The 20,373-nt window shown below is 43.6% G+C and overlaps 1 protein-coding gene across 5 annotated transcripts in view; it reads right to left on the bottom strand.

Moving 5' to 3' along the window:
- Positions 1–20,373, bottom strand: part of DOT1L (DOT1 like histone lysine methyltransferase) — a 93,135-nt gene that overhangs the window by 12,351 nt on the left and 60,411 nt on the right. For 3 of the 5 annotated variants that reach the window (XM_054013355.1, XM_054013354.1, XM_054013351.1), the window contains exons 11-23: positions 20,001–20,107; positions 18,900–18,941; positions 16,779–16,862; positions 15,728–15,962; positions 15,129–15,242; positions 13,002–13,093; positions 9,492–9,593; positions 7,857–7,994; positions 6,852–6,977; positions 5,497–5,981; positions 5,098–5,221; positions 3,958–4,104; positions 970–1,099 (exon numbers count right to left, since the gene is read on the bottom strand). In XM_054013355.1, the coding sequence (XP_053869330.1) occupies positions 970–1,099; positions 3,958–4,104; positions 5,098–5,221; positions 5,497–5,981; positions 6,852–6,977; positions 7,857–7,994; positions 9,492–9,593; positions 13,002–13,093; positions 15,129–15,242; positions 15,728–15,962; positions 16,779–16,862; positions 18,900–18,941; positions 20,001–20,107 (1,926 nt within the window). The remainder of the gene's footprint in view (positions 1–969; positions 1,100–3,957; positions 4,105–5,097; positions 5,222–5,496; positions 5,982–6,851; positions 6,978–7,856; positions 7,995–9,491; positions 9,594–13,001; positions 13,094–15,128; positions 15,243–15,727; positions 15,963–16,778; positions 16,863–18,899; positions 18,942–20,000; positions 20,108–20,373) is intronic. The other 2 variants (XM_054013353.1, XM_054013352.1) reach the window with 2 other exon arrangements.

The following is a 20,373-nucleotide window of genomic DNA, read 5'->3' as shown; positions in this document are numbered from 1 at the left end:
CTATGTTACTCTGCAGCATTGACTAGAATTGGCTTCAGAGGGAGCTGCCTTCAGCCCTTGTCTGCTGAAAGGATGTTAATCAGAACAGAGGCCCTGAGGGTGGGGAGCACAGAAGAAGAAGGACAGTGCCAGTCTGATGAGGATACAGCTGTGGAAGAGCACTTCCTGCAGGCTATGCTGAAGTGGCACTCACTGGTCCTAAGAAGTCTGAATAAAGGGTCTCTGAGTGGTTTTGGAGAAACTGCTCCTACCCCTTGAATGGAGTGTAGTGGGTTTGCTAAGCTCCCTATTGTTGAGAGTGGCAGACACAAAGTCAACAGCTGCCTTTCCAGACGCCCGAGAAAGGCCTGACTCATTTCTCTGTGCCAGGGTTCCCTTTGGGAATGTGCTCAGATTACTGGGGAACAACCGGATCCACCACAGTGGTACAGATGGAGGTAGGATTTCCCCAAGGGTGGGGAGACCATCTGTTCCATCCTTTATTTGTGCTGATGAGAGAAAGAGCTAGAGGCAATGGTCTGCCAGCATTCCACACAGCAACTGCAGCGAGGAGAATCAGGAGGAGAAGAGGGGTCACAAATGGGCATGCAGTTGGATGTGAGTAAATTGAATCTATACAGATGCTGGAAGAAAGCTTAAGGGGGACTTCTCGCACTGGGTGTTCAGGACTGACCAAAAGGAACACACTGCCCATCTTGGTTTGTGATTCTTTTTTCTGAACTGCCACACCCATATGTTTCCACCAATGAATTACCCTTCCCTTCATTGTGTTTTTCAGCCCTACTATACCCTCAATCCAGGTCCTCCTCCTTAACCCAGGAAGATTCAACCTCGATATGAAACTGTACCATACATCCAGCTCTCTGCAGCACCAGGGGCTCTCAATCCCAAGCGCCCAAAAACTCAAACACACATAATGAAGAGTTATTGCTAAGAGACATGGAGGTTCCGTAGAGGAGAGTTCATTACCTGAGGTAGCCAAAGTCAGTGGCTTATTTCCAGCAGCATTGCTTATGCCATTATGAGAACTAGCACCATACTGTTTTTCAAGTGTTGACGACGAGTCTCGATTCTGATGAACTGGACTAGGTGTGCTTCTCTGGAGGAGGTGAAAAAACAAAGGCACTTCAGTCCAGGAAGTTTGTTCAAGTGCTGTTCATTTAACAGAATTCATGGGCATTTGTAGGTTTGTGACTTTAAATCCCTCTGGATTCCCTAAACCTTCTAGACTTTGTATAGTTTCAGAAAACTACAGTTTAACTCCAGGCTGCCCAAACATCATCAAACCAAGAGCTGCATCGGCATCTTGCTGCATCTGGTTTCATGTAGCCTGCAGAGATGTCATGTCCAAACATGTAATAATCTTTCCACCATAATGCATCGCTGCATACTGAGACATGACCTCTCTGCAGACCACACCTTTGGTATTAGCAGTGAGAGCCAGGCCCTGGACTGCACTGTAGGATCCCAGGGGCTTCATCTGATCATCTCCTGAAACGTCATTGTCCATGCACAAGGAATATTCCACTGCCCACCAAAAAAAAAAATCTGGCACCTGGAATAAAAATGACGGTCTCTGACCTCATGTACCTAGGAATGTATTGCTGCACAAATTAAGAGTCCTCCAGTAATTCCAGAGCATCGGTAGCCTTCTGGCTACTGTGCTGTAGTTTGTTTCTAGAACTGCTGGTTTCACATACAATGCCGTATTTTTCAAAAGCACAAGAAAGTGCTTGTTTTGACAGGGTTCCCAGGGACCTGAGAAACTCAGGTGTTAGACAAGCCCATGACCTGTGCTCACAAGCCAAAGAGAAGAAAGGGACTGAAGCGATTCCTCTCCTTTGAGGAACAAAGGGTAAATTCAAAAATGTGTAGAATGGTTTACCCTTTGGTCCCATCAATGCCTGCAGCTATAACCAAGCCACAGATCCCTGTTTGGATTAGGGGACAAACCTAGTGCAGCTACATCATCGTTAATGGTGATTGGTTAGACACGACCTAAGGGCATTGCACCACTGAGTTAGAGGTTTAGACTATTCAAGGGTTAGCCCAGTTATGGGACACAGTTAGATCCCATCTACACTACAACTTTTAATATTATTTATATTGAGTTAGCATCTACAAGCCAGTGTCATGGACCAGGATCCCAATGTGGTGGTGGCTGTACAAACACATCCAAGTGCCTTTGACTCAGGACAACTGCGTCGTAAGGAGGTCCCTCAATCCATAGTTTTAGTGTAGATGGGAAAAGAAACAAAGGCTGTATCATACCCTCAGTTCACACACAGCTCCCCTGAAATCAGTGAGAAGTGCACACAGACTGACGGCATGGTGTCATCCTGAGTATTTCTGTTCTCAAAATGCCTCCATGATGAATAAGCAATCAGGAACACTAAAGAGAGCGCCAGATTTCCACCTGATGCAAGTCAGCACAGGCCCGCTGAGTTCCATGGAACTATCCCACACTACACCAGCTGAGTGGCCCAGTACATGTACATACACATATGCACACATTGCAGGTGCTCAGACTTCAGAATCAAGCTCTCCCTTTGCCAGACCAGTTATTAGCAAGGGGTATTTCCCAAAGGCAGCCCTAACTCCCAAGGGCAGCAGTGTAATTCTATACCCATGCCACCTTCCTCCATTTTAAGAGATGTGTCTGCCTGGAACCAAAACAATGGGGCTCTCCAACACAGCTGCAAGGCCTTTTGCTAGGAGAAGGGACACGGGGAGTCAGACTACGATACCCTCCAACTGCAGCTGGCTCTGGCATCTGTGTAATAATCCCTTATTTAGTTCATCAAAGAAAGAACTCCCTGTGACAGAGTGCTAGGAGCAGACCCAGCACTCTAGCCACTAAGGTACTAGCTCCCCTCACCCCCACCCCAATGGATTTAATTGTGGGGGATGGGTGCTAATAAGAGCAATCAACCGGGAACAGTTAAAGGACATGAAGGAAGTACAAGAGGGAGGCTGGCAGAGGCCATGGGATACATGATCTCAGGCTGGAGAGATCTTTCCCTCTCCCGTGCCAGAAAGCGGGCTACGGGGGGTGAGAAGTTTATGTCCAATTGTATGTTGCTGCACAAGGCTGCACTGGTAAACTGCTGGAGGGAACTCAGACCACACTGGTGGTCACAAACTGGGAAGCATCCAGCCAGTTTGAGATGGTTCAATGGTCTGAGAAGAGAACCATTAACCCTCCTCTTCCCTCCGCTACCATTCAGGTGGATTCCAAATCCATGCTTCCCACAAAGGCAGTGAATGCCCCTTAGTAATCTACTGGAATCCCCTTTGGCAGAAACACTGGAGGGAACTGGGTGCCTTACATCCCTGGTCTCTCAAGCACTGATCCTCCCTCCCCCACTGTCCTTTTCATGCTCTTTCCCCTGGGAACACGCACCAGCATAGGTCTGCTGAGATTACAGGAAAAAAGAGTCCCAAAACATTTCCAGTTGTGAAAGCTGAAAAGATACTGCAACAGCTCATACTTGGCGTGTGACAATTTCAAAGCACTGCGCAAACTCAACCTCAGCACCCCCATGAGGTAGCCCCATTATATCAATGAGCAAACCAAGACAGACGTTCATTTGCCCGGTGTCACATAGGAAGTCAATGGCTGAGCTGAAATTAGCACTTGGGATTCCTCACTCATAGGCCCACATCCTACCCATCAGGCTACGCCTGCCTCTCCAGCATGCCATAGATTCAGGACGTAAGTTGTTTGGGGGCAGGGACTTCATCTCTCTCCCTGTCCAGGACACATGCTGGTCTAACATACTCTAGGAAAATAACTGTCCAAGATCCAGGCAGAGAGACAGCATCAGCAGTCACTCCAAAAGCATCAAGGGTATGCTAGCTCCACGTCCTGGCCAGGATTCTGGTGCATGGTATACGATTATTTCCCCAGTTTGGTTTTTGGTTAGGGATGGAAAGTGTTGACAATCCCTTACTCACCACCTTCTCAACACGGCTAGGTAGGACTACGCTGGCCAGAGGGATACTAACAGGGAGTTTATTGGGCTGCACCGTGCTGAGAGGAATACTGATAGGTAGGCTGGTGATAGTTTCTCCATTACTCGCAGAAGTCCTCTCTCGCAAAACCTGCGAACACAAAGGCAGCCTGTTTCAAAGGGGGCTTGTAACTCACTAGTGAGTTTCCCCAACAATGACCAAACCCTGCTACTTCTCAGCATATGTTGACATTTTTATATAAATATAAGCTGTGTGCATTTTTCCCCAGGCACTTTGCTGTCATATAGAACATGCTGCCTGATGGGAACAAATCCAAGAAAAGGGTGTTTGGATGTATTGCAAAGACAGCACGTCAATTCAGCCAACGACCCACTGCAACCATAGACTAACGGCTGTGTCCAAAGGAATCTGAACCAGATCACCTTGGACAGGAAGGATGGAGGCTCCGACGTGGGCCTCAAGGGGGAGAGGAAGGAACAGAGTTTTCGAAAGCTTGTTTCCCCACATCCTTGCCCGTGCTTGGGGATCCACAGCCTCTTATTTCTTAACATTTACATCAATGAGAAGTGTAAACATTGATTTGCTGCTGGCGAAAGGTGCTTGTCCGACAAATCTGTAGACAGAAGCCCTCTTCCACGGAACAGACACAGAGCAGGCAGCACAGCGCAACCCTCCTATCACTGCCACCCGCTAGTGTGCCTCCACTCTGCTCCAGAATGGGTGCCTCTACATGGGAGATGATCGTTCACACTCCATGGTACATTCTCTCCTCAGCCTCTCTGCTGAGGCCAACACCTAGATGATGTGAGGTGGGATTGGTTAAGTGAACTAGAGGAAAACACTTACTCATTTTACAGAGTTCAGTGAAAGGCATCTGATAGCAATAAAACTTTTGGTCACTACCAGCCTAGTTCATAACCAGACTCTCTCCACCATCCCGTTCCTTCTTTTGACGTCTTGGACATCTTCCATATCATGTTATGCCCAATGCTGAATTGGCTTTTTCTATGGCTACCAGAAAGGATGGAGTCCACACCTTCTAGCCTAGAGCTTTTATTTCTTTGCTCCGTCAGAAGCATTTCTGTTGACAGCTCTGTGCAGAGAAGCCAACGCGTTCCTTACCTTCTCGCCTGCAATCGGTAAGGCCGCTGGGGAAGAGGGCCGAGTTTCCTGAGGACTCAGCTTTATGCCATTTGAAATGCCAGGGCTTGGATATGTAAGGCCGTTCTCTTTTACATGGTCAGCTCTGGAACAAAGATGTACACAGTCAGTTTTTTCCTTCTCATGCCCTTTGTCCAAAATGAATTCCTATTACAAACTCAAGGCAGTATTGCCTTGCTTACCTGATAAACTGGCATTGCTGGATATACTAGCTTACAGTTAAATGACTATGCCACAAAGCTTTACCACGCTAAAATCTAGGCCGAGATCCTGTTTTCTTCTACGGTCTAGGTATATTGCCAGCAACACGACAAGCATTACCACACCGCATTTCCCAACACAGGAACTGACCACTCTCACCTCTGGTGTATCTCATTAGTTGTTGCTTTTCCATTGACTGCATGGTCCTGATTCAAGTGTCTCCTTAGGGCTATCTTAGCTGGGGAAAACCTGGTGTAATCAGGTAAGGACAAGCTTGCTGTCTTGTCCACCTTCTGTCTGTTGCTGTGGTTTGGGGTGCAAGGAATTATTTCTTGGTCCAGGTGAGAGGTCATGTATTGAGGGGTGTTCTGCTTGGAAGAGGGCCTGCTAAGAGCATTATGGATTTCATAGGGAGTAGCATGGCCATTCATGGACAGTTCAGGGCTCATGCCATTGATGTGGGGCATAGGAAATTTAGAGCACTCAAGCTCAAGTTGGAATCTGCCGTGATCAGCCTCGGGCTCACGGCTTAAACGGTTTTTATTGCGTAGTTGAACCGACAGAGACTCATCAGGAGGCATATACGATTTCAGCTGCATGAGCTCCTGCTGCCTTTGACTTTTCTCAAGCTCCACAATGCTGATCTTTAAATGAAGAGGAGGACAAAGATTAAAGACTGTACCTAAAAATTATACCACATTTTGGAGTTTTCCCTTCCAGATGCTTCTCAGAAAAAGTGTCCCCTTTTTTGGTGATAACTCAAAGCAAACCATCTATGATTTAAAGAACAAATTTCAATACACCGCTCTGAATTTGTGAAATAAAGGTACAGGTAAAAAAAAGAAGGTTCAAACAGACTACTAGGGAACATCTTCTAGAGCATGGCAGGCAATTTCCAATAAAGAGTCTGTAAAAAGTCAGATTTAAATAAAAATACAGCCTAATTTAACACTATTGGATGGTGGGGGAAGGGGAAAAATGACACCCCATCCTAAGAGTGTTCAACCATGTGCCCGATAACACATTTGGACTGGGTTACCACTTCTTATGAGAAGCCAAGAGAACCAACCCCATTGCGAAAAGAAAGGTCCTCTTGGCAAGATGTTTCTATGGGAAGTGATGTCTGACATGAGACACGCACACAGGAGATACAATATAGGAGCAACAGAACGAAATAGAACAAAACCAGTAGGACCTTCCTTTTCACTAGACAAAGCATTTTAAGGACACAGGGAACAGCTGATAAACCAACGCTCGGGTTCAGAAGCCCAGAGCAATACCGGAGGCCAAGCAAACTTACATGATTTGCCCTTTATATAGCTGAAAGATTATCTGCAGCTTTGTTCTTCCTAGTTTTATCAACCCACCTTCTAATCATTTTGTCATACTACTACCATGGCAGCATGTTTATGTTCCAATGTCATGTAATGCAAAAAAACCAAGATGTGCCCTAGCGGGAATACTGGCTGAATACTACTTCGAGCTGGTGGCACTACATTTGCTCCTGGTTCTACCTGCAATTCCAAACAGTGCTTTTGTTTCTCAGAAATCTGATTCTTCAGTGCCTGCTTTTCCTTCAGTAAGCTCTCCAACGACAGCGTTGACCAATCCAACTTCAGTTCTTCGCATCGTGCTTTAAGCTGCAAGTGCATTAAAGGCTTGGTCAGTGGCATGTTTCACAAATCCGAACTATCAACAGAGCAGGGCAGAATTCCATCCTCCTTTCCACTGAAATTTGAAGGGAAACTTCGATCATACTGAAAACTAGCTCTCAATTCAAGGCAAACATTGCAGCTTTACAGAAAAATTGGTTTCCAATCCCTATTTAAGTAGCTGGAGTTGGGGCTTATAAGGCTAACATTACTCAACATCCCTAAATGCTTCTGCGTAGTTTCTCCCACCCTAATATTAACTGTGTGAACTGCTGAAAGTGACGGCTAGATAAATGATATATGGCTACAGCCAAGCGAGCCCTGGGCAAACTTCTTGGCCACGGTGTTCTATCACCCCAACTTCAAACTGCTATCCCATATGTGCAGCGCCTGTCTGCACAGCTGTGTACTGTGGACGAGGTTGGGGCCACCCAAATCAGCTGTCACGTCAGAAAACTTCTGGATTTAAATTAAGATGTCTGTGAGAATGGACCACCCAACCCCACCCTTTGGGTCAAGATTCATTCTTTTGAAATGCATCTTGATTAAGAAGTAAGAGAAAGAAAAGAAAGCAACTGGCGACTGTTCTCAGAAGCCAAAAGGTCTAGGACTAGAGAGAAGCCACAGATAGCACAGGAACTAGACAGTGAGCACAAGAACTGGACACACGAGCTCTTCCCATCACCAGCGTAGCATTCTTTGCATAGACAACATTCTTCTAGGCTCTAGAGGAACTCTGGTTTCCGTTCAGTTTTTGTTCTCATTAAGATATAAAAGGGAAAATAGCAGTTCATGACCTGCCTTCTATATATAAATGGCCATCACTTGGCTCACATATTGCTAGTCAGATGGAAGCACGGTACGTACCAGCTGCAAGCTCTGGTTCCTGAGTTCGCTGTTATCTTTCTCCAGCTGCTTTGTCTGTTCCTTCAGCTGCTGGTTGTGAGCGGAGATCTCCTTCTGAGCCTGAATCAGGTCATTATATGTCAGAGCTTTAACTCCCAACTATAGGATGAGGGGGAGAAAGGATCGGATTCAAATGGGACTCAGTATTCCAATTTCAGACAGTCTGCACACACATATAGTAATAATATTTCACATTTCTATATTGCCTGTCGTTAGGGGACTCACACCACTTTGACAGTCATTATTAAAACTTCCCAACGCTTCTGAGAGGCAGTGTATCACCATCGTCATTCCCACTTTACAGATGGGGAAGCGAGGCAGAGGCGCGAGATACCTTGTGTAGTCACAAGCAAGTCACTGGCAAAGCTGGGAACACAAACCAGGAGTTGACCCCTGGTAGGACCATATGATCACCTGTTTATGCAGTGAAGCAGCATGCTTCTTTGCAGGCCTTTGAACTTTCATTTGCCCTCTCTGCATTTGTTAAGGTGGTGTGGTACCAGCCAGTTTGTCCCAGTGTACCCTCCTCCATGCTTTTTAGAGCTGCTATAGGGAAACAAGAAGCTACTGTGTGTCTCAGCTTCCCCATCTGTAAAATGGCAACAATGTGAGACACTGAGCACTACAGATGAAAAGTGCTGGGTAAATACTGCTGGCTGTTATATTGTTACTGTGCCACCCAATGTTATTGGTAGTACCAAAGTAGCAAAGACTCCCCAAATGAGGTAAAGGCCTGACAGTACTAGATTAGCCCAAACAGTTTGCCGGCTAAACAGACAAGACTGACAGCAGGTGGAAGAAATATTGTCCCAGAGATCACATGATTTGCCCGAGGCCTCTCACAGTCTGACCGAACCGGGAACTGAACCCAGATCTCTTGCAGCCCAGCGGCTCAATCACAGGACCGATTCAATGAAGCTCCGAGGCCTGTGCTGAGCAGCGCAGCAAGGACTATGTTGTGCATAAGGGGGCTGTAGCCTGGTTTGGGTGAGTGCGAACGAGCTCCAGATGTGCAGTTACTGATTAATCCCACCACTGTTACTTATCAAAACAGCGGAGCGCCCTGTCAATCTTTATGCTGCAGGTGAATGAAATCACTGCCTCTGGGGTGACCAGAGATTTGTATTAGATCCCTTTGTTCAATTTCCAAGTGTGTTCTGTTCTCCCCCTTCATAAGCGGAAGTGGGTGGTACACGGGGGTCATAAATCCACAAATAAAATGGTGTAGTGACATAACACCAACACCAAAGCCTGTGGAGCACCCAGGGGGGCAGGTGTGCACTTTTTGGAGAAAGATTAGGCAGACGTGGCAGGTCTACTCAACTAGGGGAAATGAATGTGCTTTCTGTGTGCTCCTTTGCTACTTAATGGAAAATCAGCCCTGAGGACTGTCACTAACACCCCTTCTGGGATCAAGGTGTGGTGGTGGGACTGGTAAGCTATGACTTAAGCAACAGTGATGGACCGGACAGAGAAGGAAATACATTCCATTGTGCAGCCACCTGTGGGTAAGAGCCAAGATGTCAAAGCCAGAGTAACACCTCAAGAATGCTGGATTATTAATTTCCAACAAGGATATTTCTCTGCAAACCATACCTCATCGAGTTTCTGTTGAAAGAGACGTTTAATTTCCTCTTTCTGTGCCTGGCAGTGGGTGAATAACTGTTGTGCTGTCCCCAGCAACTGAGCATTCTTTTCCTGGAAAAGTTGTTAAAAAAAAAAAAAAAAAGAGGAAAAAAAAGCAGCAAGTTTATGTCAGACTCCCACTGGAATGTGTGTGGGAAGGTTCATCTCAACAATTAGCATTTCAGTGATATAGATGCTTACACAGACAAGAAGAATTAGAAACCCTATCGTCAGAGTGAGATCTATTAGCCCATGGCATGGTCTTCCAAGCTAAACAGAGGAAGTCCCATTACCTGAAATATTAAAAACTGTACTGGACAGTTAAGAATGATCCTGCACTAGAAGAGAAGAGGAACTAGACTTCTTCATAGACCTGTCCCATCTCTAACTTCTGCAGTTCTATATTTGCTAGAGTTTAACATTGTGGGTGAAACCATATTTTAAAACAAAAGTACAGAGATATTTATTTATAGGCTTTTTTGTAGTATTCATCAGGATAATCTCTCGGCAACTCAAGTGCCAACCATATTTTATACATGAGAAACTGAAGCACAAAGAGATTAAGTGACTCATCAAGGACACACACTAAGTCTGTGGCTGAGCTGGGAATAGAACTTGGGGGATCTGTGTTCTAACAGAACATTCTTCTTCCAAGGATTTCAGTAAACGAAAGTATGTCAGGGAAAAATCAGAAATATGTTAAGTCACCTCCTAGAGGAGCCCGTCTCAATGTTTAATATAGAATTCCTTACACTACCTGTTCTCCCTTTGATTTCTAGGTCAATTCATGCATAGAACATTCACCAGACCACCACTAGGACTCCTTACTCCCAACGCTTCCTATACCTGTCAAGGACAGGAATACAACTGGGCAAAGAGGTTCAAATTTCTGGAGATTTCTGCAGAAGCGAAGTATTCACTACCAAGGGTTGAAGAAAGGAAAAAGAAGGGGTCTTGCACTCATGAGCTATCCATCTGGTTAAGGAGCAGTGTTCTACACATGGGGAAAAAATACAGGAGTATTACATTCGATCACAATCAAAACCCTCCTTTGTCACCTACTCCAAGGATTTTGGGAAGGAAGAATGCACAATCACCATGGCACTAAACCCATTGCTTAGACGAGGCTGTGAAATCATCTGTGCTATGAACACCCAGCATTTAATTAAGTGTTACAGCCAGTACAGTAGCCGCTAGCTCCATCTAAGGGTACATTAGTATACTAGCACTTCCGAAGTTTTATTAAAAACAGTTACATTTTTAAAAAGGTTTTCATAAGAAGAGACAAAGTCAGAGGCAGTATTCTAACCACTACATACCACAGAACAAGTTATTTAGCCAGAGCAGTTCTGAATTCAGGTTTCACAATTCTTAACTAGTGATTCTCTCAGTGCCCAGTGCTACACTCCATGAAGAGATTTTGACTTACAAATAGAGTTTCACATTTCAGTTTCCCCAAGGGACCAAAAGGTGTCAGATACCATCACCAACTTGCCCTCCTCCATACAGTCTGAAATCACAACTCCAGTATACAGCACAATAGGCTGCGCAAGTGGACAGAATTAACTTTATGCTGCCCATTTTCCTGACACCAAGCATGTGAACAGAAGGATTCTTTTGTCCTCTGTTTCTTAGGGGACCATAAGCCGAAGCGGTAGGGGACTGTCAAACATTACCGACAATGGCTCAAAGCACTTCTTGCACAGTGAATGCGGCAAGCGGCATTTGGCCATTCTCAGCAAAGGGATAACACCAGCCTTCCCGTATGGAGAACAGTGCAAATTCTATAAAGTCAGTGAAACTTTATGCTATTACCCTTGATTGCGCATCTCATAAAACCCACCACCACATCCTAGGAATAATCCAGCAGCATTCTTCTCTGAGACTGCCAGAGGCCTAGAAATGGAAGACCCAAGGTGTTGAGGGTTAGAATTTTACTGTGTAGACAGAGTTGTGTAGAAGAACCATTATTCTGACTCCGTCCTCGTAGTCCCTGTTTACAAGGGCATTAATTCATTCCCTAACGGGCAAAACCATGAAAGAAAAGATATTTGGTTAGGGAACTTGTACTCCCTCTGCTGGACAGAGCGCTCTACTGCAGCAGAATACTGCAAGGAGAGCTGGGAGACATGTTTTTCCTCAGCAAGTATTTATTAATTTTATCCCAAAATGCATTTTTTTCAGGCACGGAAACTATTTGCAAATTCAGCAAACAGTTTTAGCCCCAAAACCTGAAAAGTTTCAGAAATGCCAACTGGATTCAACATTTGGTTTGAATCAACCCAAGCAAAAGTTTCCATTTTTCATTTTGTTGAGGGAAAACAAACAGGGAAAAAAAATCAGTTTTGGTTCAAAACAAACAAGGGGTGGGTTTTTTGGTTCAGCTTCTGCACCAAATACTTATTTGCTCAGCTGTAACTGGAAGCTGATGCATAATAACTTTACACAACTATCACACTTTCCATTAGGCTCTCAAGCACCTTACAAACATCTCTCTAGGTTTTTATAACATGCCCCAACACCTATTCAGGGACTTATGGCTATTTTATCCAACCTGCTGTGAGACTGTTGGCTATTCCTTTACTTTTTGTTTTAGTTCTTCCATTTATTATAAGGTGAACAAACCAACTTCTTGCTGTTAAATTAGTTTGAGGGTTATAGTCTAGGGTTCATTCCAATTCCTGGTTTGTGCACATACTACTGTAATAGGCATTTTGACTCTGAGGGATTAGCTTTCAATGGACACTTTATTCCAGAAAACCAGAATAAGGGCTATTTTATATTCTCTAGCACAATTTTATTGTCCCATATGACCCATCTGTGATCTCAGAACAGCACTTACTGAACCACAATTACCTGACGGAGATTGTAACCAGTTTGGAAAAGACCATCTCATGTAACTTTTGGTCACCTCCTCTCCTGAAGCTCATCAAGGAAAGAGCTGACGTTGAAACGGTGGCGCTTTAAAGTAGGACACTGCTTTCTCTTGAAAGTTCATGTTTCTAAGTGCTATCTGTCTGCTATTTTTAGTGTTGGGAGAACCCTCATTTTCACTTGTACAGGTGATCCCATATTCAGGCAAATAGCTCAACCATATTTAACAGAGTTTAATTAAAAGGAATTTAACAATGAATGAAAACTGGACAATCCTGTGAAAAAAGTGAACATTAACCCCATTTTACAGGGGAAACAGGGACAGAAAGGCAAAGAAACTTCATCAAGTTCACGCAGTAAATTAGTGGCATGGCTGAGAATAGAAAACAGGACTCACAGTCCTGTGCCTTAACCAAAAAGACATCATCTCTCTTAAGCAGGGCCCTTTAACTGTCACAGGCTACAGTGGAATTAGGTAAATACAGATCTGGAATTCTGGGCCTCTATGGCATTTTCTCAAATATCTATGGAAGGGGATACAGAGGCTGTACACACATAGCTAGAAATTGTCAGACCAATTTAAAAAAAAAAAAAAAAGACACTCACCTTTTCCTGCTCCAGTAACTGTTGCAGGTTTGCTTTGTACTGAGGAGTTTTCATGTACGCCATGAACTGCATGTATTGGATCTTAAAAGAGTCTGTAACACAAATGAGTGGATGACAACTTTATTTGGAGGAAGGGGAGAAAAACAATTTAAGACTCATATTTTGGAGCACAGTTTCTCCCTGCTGCCTTTTGCATGGGTTAACACGTACACTGAAGCTCTAGAGTTCACTTTGGTGAATGCTGAAAGCTCCTAGTTACAATGCAGGCTGAGCTCAATTATTTTAAATACAATAGTTTTGCACCATCTTTTGCTCTAGGAATGGTTATTCCAGTAATGTGCTTTCCTTTGCAGGAAAAATAATGTTTTAAGAAAACTAACCTGGAACTTTCTCCAGTAGCATATTACTTAGAGTCTTAGCTGGTCTGTGCATCATCTATTAACCACATAGATTAGCTCCCTCGTTATAACATTTCTAAGAGCACATTTTCAGGAAGCAGACAGGAAGCTGATGGACCCTAATGATGTGCGTGTTGAAAAAGGAGTTTCTTAATGGACTTTAATGCAAGCAGGAGCAATATAACAGGCAACCTATTATAATCATGATAAAAATGCACTCAGAGTGCTCCAACATCCTTGCAGTCTCCCAGCCTGGGGTCATTCTACTCCTCCTTCACAGCTAAATAGCTGATAAACTCTACTTGTTCTTTACAATACCCCAAAATTCTCCCTCTTCCTCTCCATCCTCACTGCCAAAACCTTGGTCCATGCTCTGGGCATGTCTTCCCTTGATTAATTGTAATCTCCCTAATCACAATGCACCCCTCAAGTCTATCCATCAAGTCACGGCTAACGTCATCTTTCTCACCAATTCCTTCCCACCATGACAGTACATTCTTTGATCTCTTCACTGACTTCCAATTTCTTCCTAACTTTCAAGGCACCGTCTCTTACACAGAACTCACCCCTTGTTGCTTCCTATACTTGGCCATTTTAACTCATCTTAGTGCTCTCCAGGTCTCCCCCTAGAAAGAACGCCACATCTTTTCCTCACACCATCTTTTACCTCTGGAACAGACTCCCTGACCATTATAGCCTCACTGTCCTCCAATACCCTGAGAGCATCTGATTTTGTTTTTCTACTTTGCTTTCTGGTTCTGGGAAAACACAGTTCTGCCCCTCCATATTCCTTATTAATTAAGTTAAAGCACCATCTTATTTTAAAATAATGCAGAGTCGTTTCTGGACGAGCAGTGTCTGTCTGGGAAAGTAGTATGGCTTCCTGCTGAACCCAGGCCCCTTTTCTCTCATGCCACATGAGAGCTGAAACCCAGCCAAATGCAGTAAATGTAGACCAAAGCTTCAACTTTAGTAATGGTGGAGGCTGGAAGAGAGCTGGCAGGTGCTCCCTTCCCTTCTGCAGTGTTATGTATGCAAGACAAAGACTCACAGTAGGAACAACCTCTCCTTAAAAAGAACAGGAGTACAGAGGTTTAGCATCTTCAATGTAACGGTTCTTGTAACAAGCAACATAGTTGCCAACATGGTCCAAATTTTTAAAATGACATTTTATTGACTTGTGTTTTAGTGTTAGTGAAATACCGCATTTAAAAAGCAATGGAGACTAAAGCGGATTTATCCACAAGATACATACAGCCTGCACCACCTTTGCCCATGCCCCAATGGACCTCATCATTATTCTGAAGGGACTATCCCTAAGAGCAAAATGGTCTCGCCATGGCACATTCAGTCCCCCGCTGGAATTGCCAACAAAGGGGATATTAGGCCATTTGTTATGTAGGACACAAAATAAGACACACCCTACCCCCACCCCAACCAGTTTCACAAAGGCCAAACAGCTGTCAGAGTACTGATTTTAGGGGACCTCAGGTGAAATGCTGCGTATCCCATTACCAATCCAGTTCCAGCTGCCAATATTTTGCGCTTCATTGTTTTGTATTAAAATATACCTTGCTTCCTCCAAAATTAAAGCTTTAGTGTTTCAGTTTGCCTTGAATCTTTACATCACAGCAATGTGATACATTACAACCACCACCCAGACAGCAAACTGTGATCAACCCATTATTTACTCCTTTCATTCTCTATGCATCAGGAGGGGAACTCTTACCTAGCAGCTTCTGTAGTGCAGGTGGGGTAGGAGTCACCAACAGTTGGTTAGATGAATGCCGTTGCACTTTAGGAGGTAGTTGGTAATATGGACTATGAGGTGACTTGTATGCATCTAGAGGAGAAAGTAATGCAGACCACATTTTAAATAATGGAACATAGCAAAGGAGGAAGATGCCCTTTGCCATCAGGGAATATGTTTTCTACAGCACAGGACCCAGTAACTTGGCTAAGTCCCTCTCATGCAACAGATCAGCTTTTGAAACACACTCAGGATTTGTGCCCAACACATCAGTGAAGGCAAACTTTGCCAACCCCACTGTTCTGCGGCCTCCCCTTCTGGAGAAGTCTGGATTAACATTAGCAGCCAGCTGTCTGCGTGTCAATCTTCCCAGCTGGAAAGCAGGTGATACAATCACACAGTGCAATAGGAAACAGGGAGAGGAGGTATGCGAAACAGAGAAAGATTTAGAAGTCTGTGGTCTCCGAATAAAGAGCTCTGAGCATTCACTCTTAAGAGTAAAAACTTTCCTGGACACTAATTGAGACTCTCATGGAAAAAGGCTCTTCCGCTGACAACCGCTGAGTTCCTCAGCTTACCCTGAGGAGAGGATGAGGGTGTCTGTGACACAGTTTGAGCATGCAGAAGCTCTAGTGCAGTTTGGTTCTTCTTGGTCTTGCGCTCTGTATTTGCAGTGTTCATTTTCTTGGGACGCCCTCGCTTCCGCCCGGCCATTTTCCTTCCTTTCTTACTCAGCTTTTTCTTGCGTGCTTTGGAGGGGGATGTCTTTTTAACTGCATTTGTCCCAACTTTTTCTTCTTCAGCACCAGAATCCTAAAGAAATTTTAAAGAGAAAAAGCTTTCTAATATTTAGGGGTTTACATTTGCAGAATCTCAGTTAATCTTTACCACACCCTTTTGAAATAAGCAAGTATCAACCCCATTTTACAGAAAGAAAAACGAGGCACGCAAAGATTAAGTGATTTGCCTAAGGATACAAAGAGTTAGTGGTCAGATCCGGGATTAGAATGATCCCTGGCACCCAGTATGCTATGCTCAATCTACTATACTGCCTCTCCTCTGGATCTAGCCATTACAGAACAGGGTTTCCCAAACTGATCCATACAAAACTTGCTGCTCACGGAGAGCCTTATTTCAAGCTACTAAACTGCACTGAAATAAACGCTGAAGTCACATTCAAAATTTTCCTCCTATTACTTTTCCATATGAGCAATTGCTGCTTTTATAACAGGGATGTTAGGCAATTGTGAATAGGAAGGGAGGTAGCTTGTGCATTTATGGCTGGGAAAGCATGTGGTCCACATACCAAACTACTAAAAATGTGGCATGGCCCTTGAAAATGTTTAAGAACCCCTACTCAAGAGTAAGGGCATGTCAACACGGTGAATGAGACCAGAAAATCTACTCTGGAATAAACTATTCCAGAAGAGCTCACAAACAGCACTAATTATTCTGGAATAAAGTGACTTTTATTGTTGAACAGTGTATCCAAGCAGAGAGCTCTTCTGGAACAGATTTTCAGATCAAACTCCCTATGTAGACAAGCTTTCATTGTTGGTGCAGCCCGCAAGCTTGCACGATAATAAAGAGAGAACATGGTTTTGTGTAAATATTCAAGAGGGAGTTGACCTTGTTTTCTCGCACCTTCGTTGGAGTAGTTGTGTTGCTCTTGTTTTCTCTTTGCTGACGACGTCTAGCTGCCTCTTGTTCCTCCTAAAGGCAATTTAAACAAGGGCATTAAAAAACATCCACAAATAAGCCCAAAAAATCGTTGCTATATTCTCCCTTTTGAAGTACAGACTCCAATCTTGCCAAGCTAGTTCCTCTGGGATAGCCAAGAATAATCACTCTGACTAGTCCTTATATGTTAATAAATGACAGAACATCTTTTCTTAGTAGGCAGGCAGGCAGGGCTGGCTCCAGGCACCAGCTTAGCAAGCAGGTGCTTGGGGCGGCCACCCCGGAGGGGGGCGGCACGTCCAGCTATTCGGCAGCAATTTGGCGGAGGGTCCCTCACTCCCGCTTGGAGTGAAGGACCTCCCGCCGAATTGCCGCCGAAGTGCCGTAGATCGCGATCGCGGCTTTTTTTATTTGGGGGGGGGGGGGGGGGAAGGTGCTTGGGGCGGCAAAAACCCTGGAGCCGGCCCTGGCAGGAAGACACTGACTTACCCTGTTCCAGACAATAGCAGGTGGAAAAGGAAGACAACCTGAATTAGCTTTATGAGCTACACTATATTCCCATGGAAGTCTCCTAAACAGCATCTATGCAGATAAGCAACCACAAGGGAGGGAGAGAGGGCCACACACTTTCCACCCTAATGAGTAGGTTTTTGTACTTTTAAAAAAAGCCTCTGTTAAAACATTAGTGGCCTTATCTATAACCAACATTTCATGTATTGTTGCATCACTGCAGCATCTTTAAGGGCCTTACCATATTGAGTCATGAATCAACTCTTTGAAAGAGCCTAATTAAATCCTAGCCAAGTCTGTAGATAAGACAATCAAGATGAAAAGCAGCTGAAAAAGTCCTGCCTAGCCACTAAGGACATGAAACTCCACAGAGCTCCACAAACACACTTCCTTGTACTCTCCAGATGAGGTTTAATGTGTTGATAATTCTACCAACTATAATATCTTTAGGAACTAAATCAAAGTCAGTCAGGTTGGATTACGGTAAACTCAAACTCTCTCAAAGTAATTCAATATCTTCGTCATTAGCAGGCAGGAAACTGCCAAAAAATAGTTTATGTGATTAGTTCACAAATATTTGAAGACAAAATTTGGTGGGTTTTCTTGACCTGCTTAGTGTCAAAATCTCACAAATTTGAAATCAACCGTCCAAAACCCACAAACCTAACAGCTACCATTAACTCCAATCTCAAACGCCATTAAAGGTCAGGTTTGGAGGACAATGACTGAGCCCTAAAGCTTGACATTAAGAGGCTCCACAAATGCAAGATGTTTTCTAGATTGATACAAGAAAAGTCTAGACATTTGTCATGTGTAGTTTACATCTAAGCCATCAACTTTCACCACGATTTAACATGTCCCATTTAGTGAGACACGATGTCTCAAAAACCTCTGAGTTTTGGATTCCAGGCACTGAAGTACAGCACAGTGATCAATGACAGAGGTTATTGCTGAGAGTGAGAGGGCCCTTCTTCAAAAACTCCCTAACTGACGAGACTCAGCATCGAGACAGGAGAATTAAGCCATCATTACATTCTTAAAATCTGTCCTGTTAATGTGATTAACATTTAATACTACTTTAAATACAATGCAAGAGGAAAACTGCAAGGACTCTACGCTTCCCTGATAAATTTTTAAGAATTATTATTTTATTTGGATGTGCTGTCAAAGCACCACTGCAGTCACGAGTTACTTCATTCCAATGTGATTAATTATCTACAGATATTGTCTCCTGATGAGCTTGAAACATATTTCCCCATCTGCCTCTGATGTCTTTATAAAGAACGCTTAAAATGATATATTATATTAATATTAATGGAGATATCCTATCTCCTAGAACTGGAAGGGACCTTGAAAGGTCATCAAGTCCAGCCCCCTGCCTTCACTAGCAGGGCCAAGTACTGATTTTTGCTCCAGATCCCTAAGTGAGGCCCTCAAGGATTGAACTCACAACCCTGGCCTCAGCAGGCCAATGCTCAAACCACTGAGCTATCCCTCCCCCTGGAATACTGGATGTTTCATTACTCTGAATACATTATAAAAAAATTAAACATAACTTACCCTGAGTTTTGGATTTTTGAGACTAGAAAAATAGTTTTCAAGCTGAAAAGGGAAAGATAAGATAGTCATTATACATATCAGAATACACTGATGCATACCACACTGATTTCTAACAGAAGTACAAAATTGCAGATGTTCTGACAATTTCCCCCTTTGATAAGCTACATCAAGAAGCTATTTCCATTTCATTCTTTCTGGAAAGAAGCAAAACATGTGGTGTAGTGGGACACAGTCCAAGCCTCAACATGGTTTATCATCTTCAATGCAGCACATCCTTATTATAAAGCTTTGTGTTATATATCTCTAGTCACCAGAAGGTTATTTTCAATAGGAGGCAAATCTACTCTAGTACTGAACTAAAATAAAACATTTATCTCCATTTTAACATACACATCTATAACACAGGCAAACTAGAGCAGATTTACAACACAAGGTTGTACAAGCATGTAACCAAAATTCAGATCATGAAGGTGAAGTGTTTCTCCACAATATAAGAGTTACATTTCGATGGCCTTTGTTTATGAAGCAAAAAAATTAAGCTGAATGCACAGACACATTTAAGATGCCTAGGCTAATGCTAGAGCAACTCAAAGTTTAATTCAGATTGAGAATTATCATCAAGTATCCTGCTGCCCTAGCATGAGATGCTTCACACATTTATTATACAACACACTTTGAATGTTTTTAAAATTTCCTCTATAGAGTCTTTACTCAGAATGAAATAGCTATTATGTAGGAAAAGCACCAGCAGAATCAGTGAATTATAATGCTAGAGGAATTTACATTTCTTCATATGTAAGTGTATTTTGACTGGTTTATTTAGATACAGACAACCACAGAGCTACACAGAATTGCATCCTTTGAGAAGCCTGCTGCACTGAAGGACTCAAAAGCTAACTATAACAAAGTTGACGTGGAATTTGGATATGTGTATGCATGCTAAGAGACTAAGCTGTGTGAATAAACTGTCCCCCACCTCCAAGAGCCATAATGCACATCCCTAAATGCAAAAGGAAGAACCCCAAGAATTCCAGAGTGGGAGACTAACACAATGCTTCCAAGGGAAAAATGAAAGTTTCACTGGCCTATGTTTATACTCACTATGGTGCGATCAATAGTATGCAGGTAGTAAGAAACTGGTTTCCCGGTCCATGAAACCGACCCTTTCAGTGGGGATAACTCCACAACTCTCATTATAGTGCCAATATCTGAAGGAAAAAAGGCCATTTAGGAATTCAAGGTGAGCCCCATTTCCCACTCACATTTATCAAAAGTAAAAGTGACCCAGCAGTTTCAGAACTGTGTTTTAACATAGCAAAGGTAGTCTTAGCATACTGAATGCCTTCTACCCAGCCAAGCCAGTCCACGCAGGAACTCTGATCAGGTGCTCCGTGGATTTAACAACCCCCACCCCCAAATTTCAAAGTGATCTATGTGGAATACACACACACACACACACACAGCCCTAATGCCC

Source organism: Malaclemys terrapin, chromosome 24 (assembly GCF_027887155.1).
Source record: "Malaclemys terrapin pileata isolate rMalTer1 chromosome 24, rMalTer1.hap1, whole genome shotgun sequence".
Lineage (NCBI taxonomy): Eukaryota > Metazoa > Chordata > Testudines > Emydidae > Malaclemys > Malaclemys terrapin.
This window is presented reverse-complemented; position numbering and strand designations above follow the sequence as displayed.